Here is a 23452-nt window from a genome sequence, read left to right on the forward strand (position 1 = left end):
ACCTTCCTTACATCTCGGACCGTGAATGAGGGCTGGGCTGGGTTACACCACCCAGAAGTGGCGGTGAAACGGGTAAGACCACAGAAGCAGCAAAATGATATTGCCGTTCATTTCAAGTAATATCATCTTTTCACATGGATGTACTGATAGCTGGTACTCGACAACAGACCCATACTAAACCCATAATGTGACATGGCTGCACAAAAAGGGGACTGCATTTTTAAGGATGTCAACAAAAGAAAAAGTTGTAGGAAATTAGAGTCTTGAATAACGGTAGGGAATAAGGAATGAGGGCCATAGCCATAGTGTCGTTGAGAAGCACGCAAAGTTCTGTGGCCAGCCAAGCCAAGTGATGCCAAAGTAAAAGCACCACAACTTAGGTTTTGGTTGAAGTCGTGTTGTATATTTCCCCCAGAGGTAAGACTGGATTGAGGGCAAAAGTGGTTGGACCATTAAGCACAAAAATAACAAACTTTAACAATCCTTTTGCTTGTAGAGGTCAAAGAGCTTTTCAGCAAAATATCCCTAGGGGTATACACACAAACACACACACGCACGCACGCATGGCCACATGCACGCACCCACATGCCTTAGCAAGTCTGAAGTAAGACCGTATGAAAGTGTGTAACAAGGCATCTAAGAAAATCATCACTTTTATTAATAAATTAAACATCTATACAAGATACCCTTGATACTGCAGCTATACAAATCATTAAGAAGGATCGGTGTCCACATTCAAAATGAAATACCTATACAAATTTCAGAATTTAGTATTCATTTCATGTATACTGGAGCTCTTGGAAAGTAATATACCGGTAGTTCAAGACATTCTTAGATACAAGCACGTGCACATCTAGGGTTGATAAGGCACGCGCCTAAATCAACTTGTGCCCCAGTTACTTAATTCCTCATTTGAAATTATTTCCGTACATAGGAACATCTTAGTTTAGTGTCCTTATAATGTGTGCTTGTACGATAACAAAACACAGGCATGTTCTTCAATCATGAATTATTAAGACACATTTGTAATTAATTCAACAAAACTATTTAATTTGGAAATGAAAGAATTTGATCTTTGAACACATCTATTGTTAATGGCTTTAAGTCTTTTATTTTTTTCGCACTGCATTCCCACACTGGTGTTATGGTAGGCAAAGTACTTGAAATCAGCAAATTGTTTTGCAGATCTTTTCCGGCTGATGCCTTTAATTTTTGCGGGAACCATTTTAGTATAAAAAAAGCGAATATCTAGAAATCCCAGACACTTGTTTTGCAAACAACAATAACAAAATAATAAAACATGTGATTCAGAGAGGTCGAGTTAATTGGGAAAATGGTGAGAGGTATTTTAGCCAAGAATTCCAGTATTTTTATGCTTCCTTTAAAAAAAGGTAAACATTCAAAAGCATTCGATTTGTCAGCACATTGGTTTGGTTTGGTTCTACGTTGCAATTACAGATATCTAGAAGAAATATCTAAGCTATCTACCAGTTATGCCAACTTACTTGTAGAACTGCCACTGTGCTTCACAAATCGTCCAACGAGAATACTCCGAAAGGAACACATGAGTCAGAAGGATTAGAAGCAACGGAACACTGTGATCGAGGATGACACTGGAGATGTGACAGGCATTAAAGTATGAGGCCGTGAGCAGAGAAGAGTATGCCCGTTCCGTTGATAGACCTAATCAGTGGATAATGGATTTGATTGATCCATAAAACACTTCTGAATGCAGAATGGATTCTGTCTGTGTTTGGTTGAAATTGATACAATCCGTGATTGGCGAACTTCAGTCGAGATGCTTCTCTACTCGGTATGAAGTCATTCAGCGAATAAATGCGCGCACATCCCGGTGAGTCATGTCTCGGCTGCCAAATAAACGAAACATCAAACAACTCAACTGAAGGGGCCTGATTGTGTCTGTGGTTGGCTGTGTTGGATATTTATTTAAAAACCGCTGGTGACAGCTTTCATAGAAATGAAGAGGTCAAAAGTAGGATATCTTTCTCTTCGTAAATGTAGTGCAGTGAAAGGTAAGTTTTTTTTTCTCCACAAAAAAATCCCAGATACTTGTAAAACTGACTTATTTACAGCAATCGAGTGAGTAAATGCAGCCGGTCACTGTCCACCACTGAAAAGCATCAACACATTCCCCTTCCTTAGCTATGTATGGAATGACTATAAGCTCCCCTTGATGTCACCAGGATCGCCACTAATGACAGAAAATAAATAAATAAATACAAAGGAAACCTGAAGGCAACTTAGGCACTCTTACAGTAGGCAGTTCTGGTCCCTCCACTTGTCTGTCCTCAAAGCCCCCCCAAACGATCACAACACACCGCTAAAATAAGCTCTGACGTCGTCACCCATTGGCCTAGTCTACAATACCCCCCCGCATGGAGTCTTTGTGGTGGTCCACAGGTGGCCGATGTTCCCTCCCACCCTTTGGAACGCTACTGGCAACATGTTGTTTGCCGTTGGTTTTGTGTTGATATTGTGCACATTCAGGAGGCGTGGAGGAGACTCTGCTGGCTGTCTGGGGACGCCCCCCCCCCCCCCCCCCCCCCCCGGCTGGCGTCACGGTTCCGCCCCCCCCGCCACGATGACCCCCCCCGCTGCCTGAACGCGTGTTCAGGGCGGAGGTCTGTGTCCTCCTGCCGAACCATCCGGAGCACGTCTCATAACACAGTGGGGGACTGCCATTATGCTGTTGTCTTTTGTTTTTTCCATGAGAAATCGGGCTTAGTGGAGTCTGCCGTCAAGGTCCGCGACACGATGGAGCAACACCGAGCGACGTCTGGGTCTCTGAGCAGCACAGCCCCGACGACAACGGGCCGCTTTTTTCAGTGTCTTCTTGTGTGTGTTGAGGCGGAGGGAGACAGAGAGAGAGAGAGACAGAGAGACAGAGAGACAGAGAGAGAGAGAGACAGAGACAGAGAGAGAGACTGAGACAGAGAGACAGAGACAGAGACAGAGACAGAGACAGAGAGAGAGACAGAGAGAGAGGGAGAGAGAGAGAGACAGAGAGACAGAGAGACAGAGAGAGAGAGACAGAGAGACAGAGACAGAGACAGAGACAGAGAGAGAGAGAGAGAGAGAGGGAGAGAGAGAGAGACAGAGAGACGGAGAGACAGAGAGAGACAGAGAGAGAGAGAGACAGAGAGAGAGAGACAGAGACAGAGACAGAGACAGAGACAGAGAGAGAGACAGAGAGAGAGGGAGAGAGAGAGAGAGAAGACAGAGAGAGAGAGAGAGAGAAGACAGAGAGAGATATATAGATAGAGAGAGAGCGAGAGAGTGAGAGAGAGAAAGAAAGAATGAGAGAGAGAGAGAGGGAGATTGAGAGAGTAAGAGAGAGAGAAAGAGAGTAAGAGAGAGTAAGAGAGAGAGAGCAAGAAAGATAGAGAGAGAGCTAGAAAGGGAGAGAGAGAGAGAGCGAGACAGAGAGACAGAGAGACAGAGAGAGAGAGAGAGAGAGAGAGAGAGGGCGAGAGAGTGAGTATCTTGTACCCCGGGGCCCGCTGGCGCCCCCCCCCCGCCCCCGTCATATGTAGTACTCCTTCATGTTGTCCCTGACGCCGGCGCCGTGGAGGTGCAGCTCGGTGCGGTAGGCCGTCTCCAGGGCCTGGCGGTTCTCCTTCTCCTGGAGGCTCCTCCGCTCCGCCCGCTGCTGGTACAGGAAGCGGCTGAGCACCGCCAGCGCGCACAGCGCCACGAAGACCGCCGCCGTCACCACACCTGGGAGTGGGGGGGGGTGTTAGCGGACGACGGGGAGGGATGAGGATGGATGCGGGGGGGGGGTGATGGAGGCAGTGTGGTGGCTAATTGCTGCAGTGATCAGGTTTGCTATTTCCGTGTTCCCGGTATATTTAATTAAACAATGCCACCTTTGAAGCCCATCAAGGAGGGCCCACTTGATTGCGGGAGCTAATTCGTTTATTTGCGTTGTGTGCAAACCGAAAACGGTTATTTTCAATTTCTCAGCGGGTAAAGGAAAATATCCAGACAACAAACAACACATAAGGAAATAGTGCAAATAATCATAATTACATGAGTAAGTGCTAATTAAACAAAACTCAAAAAAAAATGAACTGGGCGCGGGTAGTAAACAAAACAAAATAAATAAGGTGGAGTCGAGACGGCGACGGCGAAGTCAAACAAATCACAGAGACAGCTGGGGCCTGATTCAGATGAACTGGCAGAGAGGGCGTGAAGCAGGTGGGGAGACAGAGCGCCCCACGCTCACACCCACGCAAACAAACTCACGCGCACGAACACACACACGCACATACGCACACACTCGCACGCACACACAAGCAAGCGCGCGCCCTCGCGTGCACACACGCACATGCTCGCTCGCACTCGCACGTACGCACACATACGGTTGAACTCGCGCACACACACACACACACATGCTCGCAGACGCACGCAGGCACACACAAAAACACATTTACACACACACACACACAAACACACACACAAAATGACACACACACACACACACACACACAAACACACGTATACACACACGCGAACACGCACACGAGCACAGACACACACACACACACCTCCTATTACAGCGGAGTCATCGGGGGTGGCGGCGGTGTCGCTGCGTTGCTCCTTATCTTCCTTCTCCTCGGCAGCTTGATCTGGGAGCGGAGAGGAGAGAATCAGGCTCATTCATTAACTCCCAGTAATGAGCAAATGAGCCGTTCATCTAGTCGGGAATATTGGTTTTGTTGTGCGACGGGGAGGGGATGGGGGGGGGGGGGGGGGGGGGTATGGATGGGGAGGGGGGGTGTTGGCGTTGGGGGGAGGGAGTTGGGCTTGCGGTGGCAGATAATGCTGTGGCGTTCGCATACTGTCGTCGTGGGCGATAAACAAAACTTCCATTACAGAGGGACGCTGCCGGTTCCATTACTGTCGCAGGCTTGTTGCCGAATCCGACCCGGAGAGAGAGAGAGAGAGAGAGAGAGAGAGGTAATAGTGGTGCCTGAAGCTGTTTGGCGGACAAAAAAACAACAACAACTAAACACAACTCGAAAACACAGCCCCAGAAACAATTGATCTATTTCTCTCTCTCTCTGTGTCGGGGTAATGGAGGCCGCAGACGGAACCTGGGTTTCTAACAGGCTGGGAGGGGGTCGCGGATTGTACCTCCACCTAAACGCAATTTCCGTTCCCTTACTTCCTTTGAACCCGAGTGTGCCATTTAACAGTCCCCAGAGCGAGGAGAACACCAATGTGACGAGCAGCACAACAACAAAGAATAAACATTTTCTATTTTTCGGCCCACAAAAAAAGCAATATCCGGAATGGATAACGGAAATGGACATCACTCTATCGGAAGTCCCGCCCCCTCTCTCCCAGTCTCTCTCGCACCCTCCGAGGCACGCCCGGAAGTCCCGCCCCCTCTCTCCCTCCCTCTGAGGCATGCCAGGAAGTCCCGCCCCCTCCCTCCCCCCCTCTCTCGTTCCCTCCGAGGCACGCCAGCAAGTCCCGCACCCTCTCTCCCGCTCCCTCCGAGGCACGCCCGGAAGTCCCGCCCCCTCTCTCTCACGAGAGAGAGGGGGCGGGACTTCCGGGTGCGCCTCAGAGGGAGAGAAACGCCCACTGCGAGCCCCCCCGTTCGGTGAGGGCAGAACGCCTGGAGCTAGCTGGGCTTTCCAGTGGACCTTTACCCAGCAGAGAGTGCGAGGTGGCGGACTCGGCCAGCGCCACGCAGTTGGACTCCTCCAGGGCTCCGCGGATGCTGAGCAGCGAGCTGCCCCGGTGCAGCAGCGCCACCTTCAGGGGGGCCAGGTGGTTGAACTGCACCGAGGAAAGGCAGCCCACGAAGCCCCTCAGTCCCGCCTCACGCACCTCCCGGTGCACCGGGTCCCTGCCTGGAGGACGGACACCGTGGAGAGACACACAGACAGAGAGGCGGAGAGACAGACAGGCAAAGACAGACAGGCAGGTGGAAACAGGCAGACAGGCAGTTAGGCATAGAGACAAACGGACGTGTGGAGACATAGACGGACAGGCAGAGAGACAGACACACAGATTGAGGGACAGACAGACGGGCAGAGAGACAGACAGACAGATACGCAGAGAGACATACAGATGGAGGGACAGAAAGACAGGCAGAGAGACAGATGGTATGTGGAGAGACAGAAAGGCAGGTGGAGAGACAGACAGACAGATGGAGAGACAGGCCGGCAGCGGCAGACAGACAGATGGAGAGACAGGCAGGCAGAGAGAGACAGGCGGAGAAACGGGCAGAGAAACAGGCAGGCAGGCCACAGACAGACAAGGAGACAGACAGACAGATGGAGACACACAGGCAGAGACACACAGGCAGATAGGCAGAGAGACAGGTGGAGAGACAGACAGGCAGAGAAAGAGAAACCGACAGGCAGAGACAGAAAGACATGCAGGAAGACAGAGTGACCGATAGGCAGATGAAGAGACAGACAAGTACGCAGAGAATTAGAGAAGCAAGACAGAAATATAAACAATACATTTCTTTGTTTAGCATGAATAACGATCCAAGATGTTTAGCAATGTGGCCATCTTCATTGCCAAGCAAAGAGAGTAATGTTGCTTTTTTTGGCTCCACAAGCAACGTTGTACGCTCCATACAAACAAATGCTGAATTAAACCGCCTTTTTTCTCTGCTGCATCAAATAGGTTTCTATAGCAACAGCCATGAGGAAGATAAAGACAATTATCCCTTGGTATTGATGGCAGCATGCTTTAATCTTTTGCTGAATAATAATTATAAGGATTTGTAATGCATTGATTAATGTCTGCAATCAGAACCAGAATGTAACCAGAGAGAGAGAGAGAGAGAGAGAGAGAGAGAGAGAGAGAGAGAGAGAGAGAGAGAGACACACACACACACACACACACACACACACACACACACACACACACACACACACACACACACACACACACACACACACACACACACACACACACAGGGAGACACAGAGAGACAAACACAGAGAGAGACAGACACAGACAAAGAGCAAGAGAGAGAGACAGACACAGAGAAAGAGAGAGAGAGAGAAAGAGAGAGAGAGAGAGAGCGAGAGGAGAGAGAGAGAGAGAGAGAGAGAGAGAGAGAGAGAGAGAGAGAGAGAGAGAGAGAGAGAGAGAGAGAGACACAGAGAGAGAGAGAGACACAGAGAGAGAGAGAGACACAGAGAGAGAGAGAGACACAGAGAGAGAGAGAGAGAGAGAGAGAGAGGGAGACACACACACAGGGAGACACAGAGAGACAAACACAGAGAGACAGACACAGACACAGAGCAAGAGAGAGAGAGACAAACACAGAGAGACAGACACAGACACAGAGCGAGAGAGAGAGAGAGAGAGAGAGAGAAAGAGAGAGAGAGAGAGAGAGAGAGACAGAGAGAGAGAGAGAGAGACGCAGAGAGAGAGAGAGACACAGAGAGAGAGATACACAGAGAGAGAGACAGACAGACAGACAGACAGAGACAGACAGAGACAGAGAGAGAGAGAGAGAGAGAGAGAGAGAGAGAGAGAGAGAGAGAGAGAGAGAGAGAGAGAGAGATATACAGACAGAGAGAGAGACAGACAGATAGAGAGAGAGCGAGAGAGAAAAATAAGTGTGTGATTCTCCCAAATGTCTCGGCATGATGACCAGCTATTGACTCAAATCATCACTTCATTATTCTAATAAGAGTAATAATAACCAGCTGAGCAGCAGATCCCGTTGTGGCAGTTTCTCACGGCGCTGGGCTTACCGGTGACTTTGCCCAATGTCAAGGATCTGATTAAGATCAACTGTGCATCAGATGACAGGGTGTACTTTCTGTGGATGTCCTGGTCGATCTGGTTGAGTGGAAAGTAATCAAATAATAAGCCGGTTACAAGAAATCCAACCCACGGCTGGTGGTGCCTTTCAATACATTATAGATTCAGTATTATGTTCTGCGCCGATCCCTCCCCCCGTCCCCCCCCTACAAAACGCTACATTCACAGGACCATCCTGTAGAGTGCTTCCATTCCTCGACTTCCGCACTCAAACGACGGCTCCAGTGTACACCTTCCTAATGGGGCTGAGGAGCCAGTCTCCGTACTATTAAAACAACAGCAATTTGGACCTGAATGGACATTTATTGAGAGTCGTTTTTCTTCCGTTTAATGTGATTTATTTTGCCCCCCCCCTTTTAGTTGGGTTCACTCTATTCATTCAAAAAAAGAGAAAGTAAATAAATGTGCCTCCAGCAAAACGATGCGTGGGGGTGCTTACAAGAGACAGCCCGACTCAGCTGCAGCCTGCAGACTACGTGTCGGAATCAGGTTTTCCTTCTCATTACTGACCCCTTTGGCCAGTAAGTTAACTTTAGCTAAGGCTCGCTCATTCAGAGCACTGGAGTGTGAGCTCCGTAGGTTGAGAACAATATCAATCCTAAACTAATGTAAGTTATAATCATAAATAAACATAACAAAATTAAAAGTTATTCAAGGATATACATTTTTTAATTATCCACGCTTAGACTTCACTTCTTTCCTTTTTCCCGGCAAAACCCTTGTGGTTTAAATAAAATATAAATCAAAAAAATAAATAATAATAATTCCCACGCAACGGAGAGATTCTAGGAAGGTCTCATATTTTAAGTTAAATTATAAATGTTAGTGTTATTAATCCTACACGTAGTCCCTTTAATAATAATCATGGTATGATATTGTGGCATAGCAATGTCTTGTAGCGACAAGGTTTACCTGGACGTAGACGTCCTTGGCCTCTCTGTGAATCCTTATTTTATGAAGGCGCCCATCGGCTAAATTCTGGCGAATGGGAACAAACACATCTGGGTCCTGGTCGGCTAGGAGGTGGTACCAGATCTGCAGGCTCCCTGGAGACACACACACACACACACACACACACACACACACACACACACACACACACACACACACACACACACACACACACACACACACACACACACACACACACACACACACACACACACACACACACGTGTTTATTTGATGCACATAACACACCAACGTATGCATTTGGCCATCCCCGTCGTCACTATTCAATTCAATTCAATTTTACTGCAGCAGACTCGAGTCTGATGCAGTGATAATGAAGTGAGCATCCTCTTTCAGCACCATCACCTTGGTTAACAATGCATGTACCCTCTTTTAGGGAGCCCTGTGGACAGGAAAATATTCACCCGTTGACTTGAGCTGCAGAAGTAAAGACAGGGTGAACGCAAATACATTGTGTGTGTGTGTGCATGTGTGTGTGTGTGTGTGTGTGTGTTTGTGCATTTGTGCGGGCGCCCGTGTGTGTTAATATAAATATATTGAACCTGTGAACTAAACTCCCACAATTGCCTCACAGGATATATTAATAATATTTCCATCCTGGATCTCTCTGCTCCGATGCGGAATATGTCAATATGCACTGAGTGTCCCACCCACACAAACACTGGCGGATCACAGCGAGAAAGGCTTTGCATTATCAAGTGGAGATGGGTCAATATTACAATCGGGGATCTGTAGGCAGAGGGCTTTGTGCTGTGTCTCGCACAGAGTCCTGAGTGTGCCACCGAGGAGCAAGATTACCGTGGATGAAGAGTCGCGAAGGCAGACAACTCAATATTTACCAAGGCCTGGACTCACGGGCGCCTCCCAGTCAGAGGCGGCCGGGCGGAAAGGGAGGCGGCGACAGACACTGGGGGGGGGCGGGGGAGCGCATATGACCGCCGTGCTCCTTTGACACGCAGGAAGCGCTGACGCACGGGGGACAGGGGACGCAAGGAGTCGGGGTGGCAGGTCTGATGGGAACGGAGTCTGACCGTTTGGGGGTACCGAAGAAAAACAGTCAAACTCTATACCGCGGGGGGTACCTGAATTGGTTTTGTTTTTTTAACTGGGAGGCTGAAAAATAACACATAAAAGTGCTACAATTTGCGCAGCTGCAAAGTTTTATCGACGACCTTTTCCCTCGATGGGAACTGGCATTTCCTTTTTTAGATTTTCTTTAATTAGATACTTCCCAAGACAGCAGCATGTTGTTCTCGGATGTGATTGGCATTCAAGGAACTTTGAACAAACCTCCAACCTAATTCCTATTTTGTTCAACACATAATTCCCATGCACCAAAGTGGATACTGTAACAAAAGTTCTGTCATCTTTTTTTGGGTTATTATTCAGTCGCGGGGAAAATATCGCTGCTTATACATCAAAAAATATGCATAAGCTCAGATGTCTCAGATCAGCCCTCTGAGACTGAATTAATTAATAACAACACATTCATAAAATGAATGATAATGAAAAATTTGCATCATGTCAAGCATTGACATGATTCTTTGGCTCTGTTATGTTCAGATAATATGGGAATTGCGCTTAAGCAACAATGTTACCTTGGATAGCTTGTTCAAAGTGCCTAAGGCGCTGTATACCATATGGGACACCTAAAGGACAAACATTGCGCTACGCCTGGGAAATGCACAGATAACACGCCGTGTGTTGTCCATGCTAAGGAGCGCAGTGGGGACCAGCCATAATAACCATGCAGCCCATGTTTCCCCCACCAACCAGACATGAATGAAACGGACGGGCTGTTGTTTACCCGCATATTCACTGAGCCAAGCACTGCAGGGCTTCAAAAGCCTGCGTCAGTAACACGAGAATTCGACTCTGCGATCCAGGCACACACTATGAATTAACCTTGATGTCCTACTGCAGTCTGGGGGGGGGGGGGGGGGGGGGGGGGGTAGAACGTACAAGCTACGAGGCAACGCCTCTCTCCGCGGGACGTGTAGAACACTGCATGCGGATCGAACCCTTTTTCTTTGAAAGGTACGGAAAAGGTCGGAAGGTGTAAACACACTTAATGAACTCAAAGTGATTTATCGGGAACTCTTAGTTCAAACGTTTACCCAAGCGCATCTGACTTGGCGAGTATGTTCGTACTGACAAATGACCTCGACAAATAGGACTTAAATTACTTTCTTAAAAAAATACACCTAACAAAAGTTGAAAAACAAACAAATAAACTCAATGATTTAACTGATGTTTTAGACGCATTAATACATTCCAATGAATTGCATGGACAACCATGGAACTGAGCAGCTTTATTGTGGATCATTTTCCCTGCCAATACAAACCAAAACCCGGCTGGTTCAAATAAAACATTTTACTTTTTTGCTCACTAAACTAACTGTTCTTCAAAGCAGGGATTATTCAAAGGGAACATTGGAGTCAGCATAATTTTACGAGATGAAAAAGAAGGCCGGGACCAATTGCGCTTCGACATAAAAGCTATTTTCTTTCACTAATTCTCAGAATAAGGTAGAGACTTGAAGAATGCTGGCATTGTGTGCAGTTGCATGCAGACGCCATATTGTTTTAGCTAAGGTACAAACGTCTACCACAGGTAATTAGGGCCATTGAATTTGAAGCTTGTTAGCAATGGTCACATGAATATAAATGAATACATAAATGTCCTTGTAGATCATGTTTGCCGTTCGATTTGAGTTGGTTAGTCTTAGTGGCTAACTGTAACTTTTGTCAGATTTAGGAGGTGGCTTTAGCAAAAGCACCATTTCATCAAAGTATTAATTCCAATGATCAAGCAAGAAAAATATAAAACGTACAAAATGAGAGCAGAATAAAAGACAAAGGCAAGAGGACATGTACACATGAAACATGTGGAATGCCTCAAGGGTCCTGCTGTCTCCGACTCATCGGTCACGTTTCATACATTCATCAAATGGTGCGTGGCTGTGGTGTGGTGCGTGTGCGCGTGCGCGTGCGCGTGCGTGTGTAAGACGGCGTACCGTTGGTGGCCAGGATGACGGCGATGTACTGCTGGCTGAAGGTGCCGACGCTCAGCAGCATGGCGGGCCGCTGGGAGGTGAGGAAGCTGAAGGCCACGTTCTCCCTGGCTCGGCTGCTCTCTCTGGACACGCTGGAGGCCTGCGAGCTCCGGTTCTGCATGACCGAGAAGGGCTCCTGGAAGGTGTAGGTGACCGAGGACTCGCTGTCAAAGGACACCGACACCTCTGGAGAGAAAAACACGGTGGGGGGCCGATGGGTGGCGGTGACAAAAACGAGAGACGTCAGCAGGAGCTCGCTTAAAAAACAAAAGGCAACAGCAGTCTATTGATCAACGGATCTTGAGATATGCTATTTTATCCTCTGAGTCGCAACGAGTCCCACTTCAGGAAGCTGCAGAGATGGTCTAAACTAGGCTCAGTTAGGGTTCCACGTTGATGCAACGCAATGACCACGCAGTCGCTTCAACACAGTCGTGAACCTGTTTTGGTTCTGCGTCTGGTTAACGTCAGGGATTAAGTTAGCGGACCAATCACAGCCCTTGCTTCGGCAACGCCTCGACGCAAGGTTACAATTTTTGGGAAGCTCAAGTCAGGCCCTTTCGGTGGACGCATGGAGGCTCCGCAAGGACATCATTTTTCCATAAACCCCCTTGCGTTGAGTCAACGTGGAACCAATGCTAGGCCTTCAACTGTTCACTTTCTATAGTTGCAGTATCCAACAACTTCACTTTTCTCAGAAGGAATCCGGAAGGTTTCATTGCTCATGTCTTTTTCAATGTATTTATAGTATCTATATAACTTTTTCACACAAGCAAAAGATGAGAGTGAATGTGGGATCAAAATCAGAATCCATTGTATGGGCGACATCTGATAGATCCACCCCCACAGTAATGGGATTCTGGATGAGTGTGAAAGTGAAAGCTGGATCCTCCCTGCCACACCAGGAAAAGCGTGCGTAGCAGCCCGTGTCTGCCACCACTCCCACTCTGAAAATCGCCTCATATCCAACCTAAAGCACCTTTGATTTTTGATTTTATACATCTCCGATTTTATGGACTCCCTCCCTCGCCGCCGATGCGGTGAATGCCGAGGTGTACCGACCTGAAACTCAATTGGAGTCTTATATCAGGTGTCTCCCGCTCATCTTGGCTTTCTATGGGGCGGTAAATGATCCACTTTCTTTTTGTGAGTATCCCTGTCGAGGAACAACAGTGAAGTGAAGCACTCTGTTACTGGAGGAACACCCTGTTAGAACAGTCTCCAATGAAACCGCGCTAAACGGGGCTCATCCTAAAGCAGGGCGCCATTCAGATCGGGATTAATACACCCGCTGAGAGCACCGGAAAGCGGTCGTCTCTCCGGGACTGATTGGAGTGAAGATGCAGTCAGAGGCGGTGCTGCATCTCTGCCTCAATTACCGCTGGGCTGTTTCACCTGTGCAGGCGGATTCCCAAAGTGCCCTCTCCTAACAAAACAAACAAAAAAAAAATACCTCAAAAGCGAAGCTACAAGCATTTTTTACCAAGCACGGGGGGGGGGGGGGTTGCATAAAACGTCTTACCCTGTTGTTCACACTGACAGACAACAAGTCAGGCGGTAAATGAAAATACATACATTTTCCCACCCTGGGGAAAAACCTATGGTAACGGTGTCCATGGACATTTGCTTTACCTCCCTCATTCGTCAGCGGCCCCGCATGTCAGCCAAAGCCTTTTAAATCTGGCCCGGCATGAGCCAATTAGGGGGCAATGGGGAGCGTGTGTGTCGTCTCACGCGGCGGCGCCTCTCAGTGCCACATATAGGGGCTAGAGCGTCAATGTCAGCGGGTTGGGAACCTAATGATGAGGCCGGACTTTGCACACCTTCTCTGCAGGACGGGCCCCCGTAGGCGGACTGGGAGCAGTCGCAGACGTAGCCGCTGCTCTTCTCGATGCACCGTCCCCTGTTGTGGCAGAGGCTGCTGGAGCCGCTGCAGTAACCGGGGCAGCCGGAGCTGACGCCCGGCGTCATCCTGGCCCTCTCCTCCAGGTTAAAGTGGACGCCGTTGATGGCGAGCGTTCGGATGCAGCCCAGGAAGCCCCTCTGCCTGGAGGCCGTCCCCCCTGCAGGAAGAGACCGCCGTTAGTCATCTTTAAAGCATCTGTGAGGTCCGAGCAGCGTTCGCAGAGCGCGACTGAGATGAAAGAGTGTACGAAGATAAACCTGACTCTGCCAGGGTGCTTTAGTGTGCTATCGTTGTTGCAGGCCGTCACCGAAAGGAAATACAGTCTTAATTTGATGACCATTCCCCAAGGTAGCTGAACAACAACCAAATCTTTCATGACATTGTAATCGTGTAACTGCAGAGTAACATCTCCCTCGAATGCCATAGACACAACCAAAGTATTTGGTTTGCGGTGTACGGATCTTTCTGATTAATTTTCCAACTGCTTTGGCTATGTAAACATATGTTTCCCATGCCAATGCAGCTTTTTTTAATTGAAATGAATTCAGAGTGAGGGTAAGAGAGCGAGAGAGTGAGAGAGGGAGAGAGAGAGACTAGAGGGGTGCAAGAGTACTGAGCCCCTGTACTTAAATACTCCTCAGGAAAATGATATTGTTCCCAACATCCAATTTTTTTAATAATTCTAATATATTCATGTCAGCAGTCCCTCAACCCCTCTATTTTTCGTTCCAATGCTCAGTTGTAGTTCTTAAGAGCTGGCCCTGAGTGCAGCTTCAAGTGCCTTCAACATTTCGACTCCCATGGAGACGTTTTTCTTTCTTTCTTACTAGGACATGATCCTACGTAACAATGAAATGACGTGTCCAAGCCACGTGAAAAGCAGAAACCACAATATGCTGTAAAACACCTCCTCGTTGAAACATTGAGTCAAAGATTTATTTCCAAATGTACTTCAAATTGTTGCGTTGTCTTTCAATCAAACATACTTTTTCCTTTTCAGCCTGGGGGCATGCCCTAGGTCAAAAACATATTTGGAACAGACACACATTTGCTTTAAAGAAGAGCCTTTATGCTAAGTCAGAAATAGTAAGGCAAAATTCCTGTCTAGTACTGATATAGAACAATTCTTAATCCTTGTCCACTGGAAATGTGTAAAGTTACAAATGTGCTTGCTGCATGCTATTTGATATAGTTAATTCAGTCCGACTGATTGACTTAGTTCCACCTCACCTTCTCTGAACGATCATTCAATACTTGTGTGGTGTAGACAACATTACATTTATAGCCTAAATGGCTCTCTAGTTTCTAAGCAAATAAAAATGTTAAACACAACCATGTTTTGTCCGAACCCACAGGAACTCAAACACCGGCCCCCGCTGCAAAACCCCCACACTGCTTTTTGAAGCAGGAGGTTCAAGTATTCCCTGCAAGTGCTCGGCTCACCGTCCTCCTGGCTAGCTACCACCAACTCTCTTTTATGCGCTTGGCTTATTGGTTCTTCTGTCTACAAGTGGCTCCACATCCACAATATAATAACATAATAACGCTTTATATGCTCTGTGTCTACAGTTTTGTTTGTCTGCCACAGGTTTTTATACGCTTTGCTTAATGCGGTGTGGCTGATGCGTTTCATCTGCTTGTGTGATCTGTGCACACACTTATGTGACTGCGTCGGCTTTATATCATTCTTTCCCCAACCGTTTCACATTGACGCTCACCTCTCCATTTCAGGCAGAGGGGGGGAGGGCCACACTAAAAACCTGCCACATTCGGCGATATCACGGCCGTTAACCGCGATAAGCCCTTTGTGTACTGAATCAAAGTCGGCGCTGGAACAAGAGAGGGGCAGTGGTGTGGAGGCGGCGGACCGCTGCTCACCCACAAACAGCTGGCTGTTGAGCTGCAGGCGGACGTGTGCGTCGGCCGGCGCCTCCAGGAAGCGCAGGGGCAGCTGGTCCACCTGCAGCGAGGCCTCCTGCACGCCGCGCTCCGCCCGCACGTAGTGCCACTGCCGGTCGTTCAGGGGCACGTGGGACTTGACCGTCAGCACCGCCGGCCCGTTGCCCACGTCGAAGGAGAAGGCCACCGCCGACGGAGCTGGTGGAGGGGGTCCGACAGAACGGATCAGACTTTTGATTCATTTTCTCAAATTGGAACAGCAAGCAAGCTCAAATCGGGGTAAGCAGGGCGTTTTGCTTTGTTTGTTGTTCTGACCAATCGCGTCGTCGGAGGCGGGGATCTGAAGGCTAAAAAGCGAGGTCAAACTTAAGTCAGCTCTCGTGACGTTAGAACGACAAGCTGAAGCCTCCTGTCCTTTGAGCTTGTCTGCCATCAGACTTAAGGTATTAATCTCAAATCTGTTTTGTGAGAACAGGAGTGATTAAACGTGACCCTGGCCTTTTGTTTTTCACAGTTTCTACTATATAATGAAGCCCCCTGCCCATAATGCAACATGATACAACGACGACCCCGGAAAAGGATTTATGAAGCGCTGGGAAGACTGCTCGTCAATAGCTCACATTGTCCCCTCAGCTATGGAGCGCTGAGGTGATTCATTATGGACCCTGATATAAAAGACTTTGTGATCCCTGTGATTGATTGCGTTAGGGCGCTGTGTGTATAAATGTGTAGAACTGATTATTTAACCAGTATTAACTTTAACTAACCACTCTGTGGCCCATCCATATGTTAGTGACCCAAATGTTGAGATATTTACAGTTCTTGCAAATGTAAATCAATGTCCATAGCAAAGGTAATACGATTTCTTGAATGAAGCACAGATTATTATGGCCGACATCGCTTATTTCCTTTTCCCTTTAAATAAATGCACCAAAGGAGTTTCTTATCAATCCTAGCTTCCTTCATCTTTCTCTGGTATTCAGCAGGAATCCCAACTTGATTAAATAGTCGGACGAGAAATTGTCCTGCGTTCTCCTCGGCGTGTGTGACAGCTTGATAATATGCTGTTGGCTTTGTCATTAGGGTTACACAACATGGTGTAGAACTGACGCTCACATTCCGCCAGAATTGAATTATCACCTGTGGCTGGAATTTCCCCCTGATAAGAAAAATAAAGGGAAAGAAAAGATGTCTGACAGCTATAAGGTGGGCGTCTGCATGTGAAGGAAATTCTGTGAGTGCTCCCCTCTGAACGTAGCTGTCAACCGCCAGGACATTTACAGGCAATCTCCCCGGAATCCTTTTCATTTTTTTAATGTATCGCCGCTACGTGACGCGTGTTGAAGCCCACGACATTCCGGCTGCGTCTGTGAGGTGAACCACCCGCACTCACAGCTGAGCTCCACTCGGATGAAGTCCTTGAGGCCCAGGTTCTCCAGGAAGACCCCCGAGGGGGCGCTGGTCTTGAAGTAGAAGGAGATGTCGGAGCCCAGCTCTGCCTGGAGGGTGGGGAAGTGGAGGTACGAGGACTCCTGGTAGAACGAGGCCGCGTTCCACGTCGACTCTGCAGACAGACAGAAGGTGTCAAAGTAAAACAAAGAATTTAAAGGGAGGAAAGACGGGACAAGATGAGGTGAAAATAGAATTTATTATGGAAGGAAGGGAGGAAGGGAGGAAGGGAGGAAGGAATTAAATTCATTATTATCAATAGTAAATATGTTGTCTTACAAATTGCCTCACATAATGGAGTCAATAAATTAATAAATAAAGTCCACTTTCACAGAAAAGGTGTCAAATCCATGCAGTCTGGTTGTTCATCCTCCACTGTCTGAATGCCCCCACCCGATACCCCTTGAACAGCAGGGGGTGTCAGACACTTTCTGTGACACGGCACAATGAAAAGAGGGAAAAGTCAAAGCATCTTTGTGAAGGGTACCACCGTTCCAACCCTGGATCACAGGCTCATGGTGAACACCAACGGTAACGGAGGGTGTCAAAATAAGGGCGCATGGGAATATGCGAGGTTGAAAAAAAAAAAAGAACCTGATCAAATCCCGTAATTAAAGGAGAAGTACAAAAGGAGATAAGCTCATTAAATGTGTTTGCTTCGGGTGAAAGGGCTGCCTGTCATCCTCAAACATCAACGGCAGACACAGGGGAGGTGGAGGAGGTGGAGCAGGGCGGAGGACAAAGGCAGGACAGCTATTGAGTGTTGGAAACAAAAAAAGAAAGAAACGGAATGGCAACAGGAAGAAAAAACTGAAAAATCGAAGAAATCGGAGTGCATGTTTTGCCCTTCATGAAAGAAAAAAAGAAATCTCCATAACAACAAAAGTGATCACCTACTGTCGCCATAGCAACGTAGGGCGCCGACGCGGTACACGGCCTCAGAGCCGGTGCGGTTGGTGTCTCCGATCACAATCTGGCTCACGGGCAGGTGGTCTTTGTAGGAGAGCACTCCCGTGTCATTAGACCTGTATCGCCGGAGGGCAGGGGGGGAGAGGGTAGAGATGCTTCCTGAGTTCCTTTGCATTAACTGGAACACACACCGAGTAAACACAGAGGGAGCTATACATCACAACGCCGACACGCGCCTCAGGACATGTATGTAGATCGAGCGGGTTTTCAAATGCAACGGAGGCAGGATTCACGGGAGAGAGGATTACCAACAGAGAACGTGTGGCGGGGAAGAACAACTTGATTTAAGTCGGCGCGTTCGACTCAAATCATAATCCAGTATGGTACACTGTATACACTTCTTGACAGTGTTGCAGTACTTCCTCTGACCTTTCAAAGTAATGATGCATTTCTCATCGTAACGAGGGATGAACAAAGCTGGCACTGTGCGCTTTTCTGTCTTTATTTGTGCGTTTAAATTACAGTACTTCCAACTCACACTTCAGGTTTGGCATGCGGCGAGAGTGCCTTGAATGGTAGTGGAGTGGTAACACCGGTGAATTTCCACATGCCACATTCTGCTTGATTGTGACCGACCATTTCTACACAGAAGTACTTACATTTCCACCAAGCGGAGCAGGTGTTGACAGTTGGAAAAACAGACACTTACAATTTGTGTGGGTAGTTTGTGTACTGTGTGCCTGTGTTTCAATGTGTGTGTGTGTTTGTGTGTGTGTGTGTGTGTGTGTGTGTGTGTGAGGCATGCGTATGTGTGTCTATGTTGGTATGTGGTCAAAGCACTTGTGTGTGTGTGTGTTCTGCAAATTAGTTTAGATGTGTGTGTGTGTGTGTACGTATTATTGTGTGGGTGGTGTTTTGCATTTGTGTGCTTGTGTATTAGTGTGTGTGTGTGGTTGTGTGTATTTTTGTGTGCCAGTGTATGTGTATCTGGCTGTGTGTTAGTGTGTATTAGTGTGCGTGTGTGTTTGTGTGTGTTTGTGCGTGTTTGTGTGCACCACACAACTGACCAGGAGTTGGTGGCGGCGTCGCAGTTACAGAAGTAGTTCATGTCCTGGCAGTTCTCCTGCAGGCCACAGGAGCACTGCTGGACCCCAGGCAGGAAGCCCCCCCAGTAGGTTCTCCTCTCCCCAGCCTGGTCCAGCCACCAGGACATCGGGGTGCCGTCTGCCGCCGGCCACCAACACAAAACACAGTCAGAGGAAGCGGCCCCCTAAGGCCCACTGGAGTTGCAGCTGCTCTCCGATGCTTTATAATATAGAGCACTGGAGATATCATCATGTCACATTCCAGTGCTCTACGCAGAACCCAAATGCATATTATGCGTTTGTGTTCTGGGTAGAGCACCGCAGTGTGTCGTGTGAAGGTCCTCGCCCACTGCCCCCGACCAACACAGCATCCGCTGGGTCAGTGTGCCACATCCGTTGGTGCTCAGTAGTTGTCGGATTAAGGTTTTTGTTGTCAGCCAAAAAGTCGAGTGTTGGTGTTTGTTGGAGACGTGGGCGAAGACCTTGATAGGTCATGTTCCAGTGCGCAAGGCATAATACAGACTTGCATAATATAGAATTGAAGATAAGAGAAGTGATTAGAGCTCCAAGGCCGGGGGAAGACTGTGGTGATGAATTGACCGATACGCGCTTTTATATAATATCATAGAACCCAAGAGTAGACAAATCCTTGGGTCATTCGATGACTCATACGGAAAAGTCTATTTCTACAGAAATAAACAATCACGCACTCTTGTGTGGCCCCTAAAAACCTTTTGGCACAGCCCAGAGAGCAAATTTCAACAAATAGAATAAGCAAAGAAACTAAATGATCTGCTGGCGGGACGTGATCATTATTGATGAAACAATTATGTTCCGGGGGCGCTCAGTAGGTAGAGACTGGGTATGGTCATTAGGAAGAACCATGATGTACGTCTGGGCATGGTCATTATGAAGAGCCATGATGTACGGCACCGGACCCCGGGAGAATATTAATGCTGTCTGCACTGTCTCGGGTCCCCCTCGTGGTGTCAGATATTTTTTAACCTTTTTTTCTAAAGCCATCTTCCTTCCTTCTTCGCCCACTACCTGAGACCCTGCGATGGTCTCGGTACTTTGCTTAATTACACATATTTTCCGCGGAGGCAGCGGGTTGAGTGTAACCAGAACTAGGGGGGTCTATGGCTCTGCTGGCATCCGTGACACAGTGTCTGTCAGTGTCAATAAGGGCCCGGTAATGCCAGTCAGACGTGGCTCATTACCGCCATGTCTGCCAAGCGCGGCTCCCATCATCTGTCAAGCAACATGACCCCGGCGTATAAGCGATAACCCGCAAGCAGGGGGGAAGAAGACCCTCGGCTAACTTCAAGCTGCACTCGGCACAATTTGCCATGTGCTGTGATGCGGCTCTATACCCATTTGTCATATGGGTATGCAGTCTTACTTCGGCCACTATTTATTCATGTTTTATGAAGTTGTTATGGATGGGTTCTTGGGGGATGTGGATAACAAATTATTTATGTTAAAATTAAAAGATTTTGCATCGAGGCTACTTTCCAAATGGGCAGCTCGTGTGTGGTAGCAGCGATGGAGCTGTCTCTATTCCCCTTGAAACTCGAGCTTGTTCCGAACTTGCTCGAGATTGATTATGATTAATAACAGGACATGAGGCCATCACACAACAAGGCACGGGTTGAGAATACGTCTTCCGAGCGCACATCTTCCGAGCCATTGGACCTGAACCGAGAGTGCCTTTTCTTGTACATCACAGTGATTAGGGGAAGCGTGAAGGCAAACTAGTGAGACTAATTAAACCGTGTACACGCATTTATTCTAATAAAGAGTAGATAGTTAATAAGGAGAAGGGCTGGTGCATACCGAGCACTCTCTGCAAAGTGATGAACAAGAGATTTTGAGCGTCGCTTATTGTTTTCCCTGTTCCTTAGGTCGACCGTGCTCGATTAACAAAGACAACTGAACTCCAAGCGATCCGTGGCTAGATTCCATACACTCAATAGTGCCATAAAAGGCTTGTGCGTGTGTGTGTGTGTGTGTGTGCGTGTGCACTCACGGGTGTCTCCCTTTGATCTGGTGTGATAATGAACTTGTTTGTTTGTGCACACGGAGCACTTAGGGAATGGTGGAACCCAGGGCTTCATGAATATTTCATGCTTTCGGGAGCAAATATGGTGTGGCTGGGACGCCGCGAGTTCCCCGAACAGTTCTGGATGAATGTCGACCGCGCTGATTGGCGATTGCCGTACGCGCTAACGGCAACCCCCCTCGAAAAAACGACAGCAACCGTAAATGAGAGTGGCAGAGAGCCGGAGATAAATGTAAAAGTATTCCCTGGCTGGGGGCTGGCTTGGGGGTCCTCTGGAAGTGGCAGATGAGTGAGTCTCTGGAGTGGGTGTTGTTTGTGTGAAGATAGAAGAAGATGACGGCGATAAAGAATAAGACAAAATAATCCTTCAGACAGAGGGGGATCACCTTTGATGTTGAAGAGCCGGGACTTCCTGCAGCGGTACACCACTTCCTGTTGACACTGCTCGGAGCCCGTCACTATGGCGCGCAGCTGCTCCGGCGAGGCGCTGTAGTTGAACCTCATGATGTAGGGCTTCTGGGGGGAGGAGCCCTGCACCCTCACTGGAGCACTGCTGCTGTGGTCCAGCACCGTCCACACCTTGTCCTCTGAACGCACAAACAGACAGAAACACCATCAGAAAACACACAACAGACACACACACACACACACACACACACACAGAGCGCAACCATTGACATTGCACACCCATTCACATGAGCTGGAGAGCACAGCCATTCACATTCAAGGTACACTCAGACACAAAACACACACCACCCTGCGCCCATTCCCACACCGCTGCCCGAGAAAATAGCTTTTTTTTTACGAATCACTGCAATTTTAGTGCCCACGCGGCCTAATCAATGCACTCTTGTCCAGCCGCATTCGACTACCTTTGCCCGAGACCAGGCGTAGCCGGGTCCGAGCGGCTCTGCGGTAATATCCTGTTACAGGGAATAGAGGAAATGTTGTTAAATCCTGCTTGGCCATGACTAATCGAATTTCCAGAATTTGCTTTAACAGCGGCACGGCACCGTAGACGTGGTCGAGTTGCCGACTCACAGCTCCAGAGACCGGGAATGGGTTCCTGTCTCGAGTGCCATCTCGGTAGATTTACGTCACCATTTACCCCCCCCCCCCAAAACTCTGCTTATGTGCATTTTTGGTTCCCCTATAGGCTTATGAAAGCGACCCCCTCATTTAAAGAACCTATCGAGGAAGGTGTACGCGCGCGCGTGTGTGCGTGCGTGCGTGCGTGCGTGCGTGCGTGCGTGCGTGCGTGCGTGCGTGCGTGCGTGCGTGCGTGCGTGCGTGCGTGCGTGCGTGCGTGCGTGCGTGCGTGCGTGCGTGCGTGCGTGTGTGCGCGTGCGTGCGTGTGTGTGCGGGTTAGCCTTGCTTCCCCATTCCCCCTGGCCGCTGTCTGTGGAGAGCACTATTCCTGTGTCCCCTGCCTCAACAGCAACCAGAGGTGGTTGAACAAGAGGACGGATTGCTTTACAAATAAACCAATAAATCTCTCTTAAATCTGATGATCAGCCTGGGATTACCTGCGTTTCAGCAGGTGTACCATGCATTTTCCCACACGTTCCATCCCCTCCGCATGCAACATACACACACACAAACACTCAAACTCCACATCCCCCCCCCCCAAAGCTCACTCCTGTTAACCCCTTCAGGTGGACAGTTTTGCATGCTTAATTGAGGTGAGTGCTGATTAGCAACCCCCCTCCGCTTAGTATGCATTATGGGGGATTTGGTGTTTACCGAGCCTAAGAGAAAAAATCCCACTCCACTTTGTGATTATTCGCGTGCCTGCTTGTTGAGCTGAGAGTTGTTTACATCACTAATGGAGTCTTTAATTGAGGTCAACCTGAGGCCTCCCTGGATGCCAGCTGACTGGGATTTGTGAGAGGGAACAGAAGGGAAACGCAGCATGGAGCTCCGCGGGGCTGCCGGAGAGGGACTCGACTGGGAGCGCCTGGGTGTGTATATATATATATATATATATATATATATATATAGATGGGCGTGGGAGACTTTTGCTCCGTCAAAACTATAACCAGGAAACAAAGAGATGAGGAGACTTTTATTTTCCATTTCTCTTCTTTCAGTGATTCAACGAACAGCTGATTTCGGTCTCACCCTCAGGAATGATTTCCGGGCGGTTGATGAAATATATATTGTCTTCGGAATAACTTCCTTGCTTCGCGACAAAAGTTCAAAGACTACTTTTTCCAGTGGGAGAGTGATTTTCCCAGACAGAAACCTGCATCTGTCCGTGTCACCAGGCGATGTAAGCGTAAATCTG

General features: G+C 48.3%; 1 protein-coding gene across 1 annotated transcript in view; it reads right to left on the minus strand.

Annotated features, from left to right (window-relative positions):
- Positions 1-3367: 3367 nt before the first annotated feature.
- LOC132448536 (contactin-associated protein-like 5) overlaps positions 3368-23452 on the minus strand; it is a 56815-nt gene continuing 36730 nt past the window's right edge. The window contains exons 13-24 of the mRNA XM_060039941.1: positions 21552-21752; positions 19086-19242; positions 18007-18134; positions 17054-17224; positions 15640-15858; positions 13679-13918; positions 11817-12041; positions 8740-8873; positions 7758-7845; positions 5682-5885; positions 4569-4649; positions 3368-3738 (exon numbers count right to left, since the gene is read on the minus strand). Coding sequence (XP_059895924.1) covers positions 3545-3738; positions 4569-4649; positions 5682-5885; positions 7758-7845; positions 8740-8873; positions 11817-12041; positions 13679-13918; positions 15640-15858; positions 17054-17224; positions 18007-18134; positions 19086-19242; positions 21552-21752 — 2042 coding nt within the window. The 3' untranslated portion in view covers positions 3368-3544. The remainder of the gene's footprint in view (positions 3739-4568; positions 4650-5681; positions 5886-7757; positions 7846-8739; positions 8874-11816; positions 12042-13678; positions 13919-15639; positions 15859-17053; positions 17225-18006; positions 18135-19085; positions 19243-21551; positions 21753-23452) is intronic.

This window comes from Gadus macrocephalus, chromosome 20, assembly GCF_031168955.1.
Source record: "Gadus macrocephalus chromosome 20, ASM3116895v1".
Classification (NCBI taxonomy): Eukaryota; Metazoa; Chordata; class Actinopteri; order Gadiformes; family Gadidae; genus Gadus; species Gadus macrocephalus.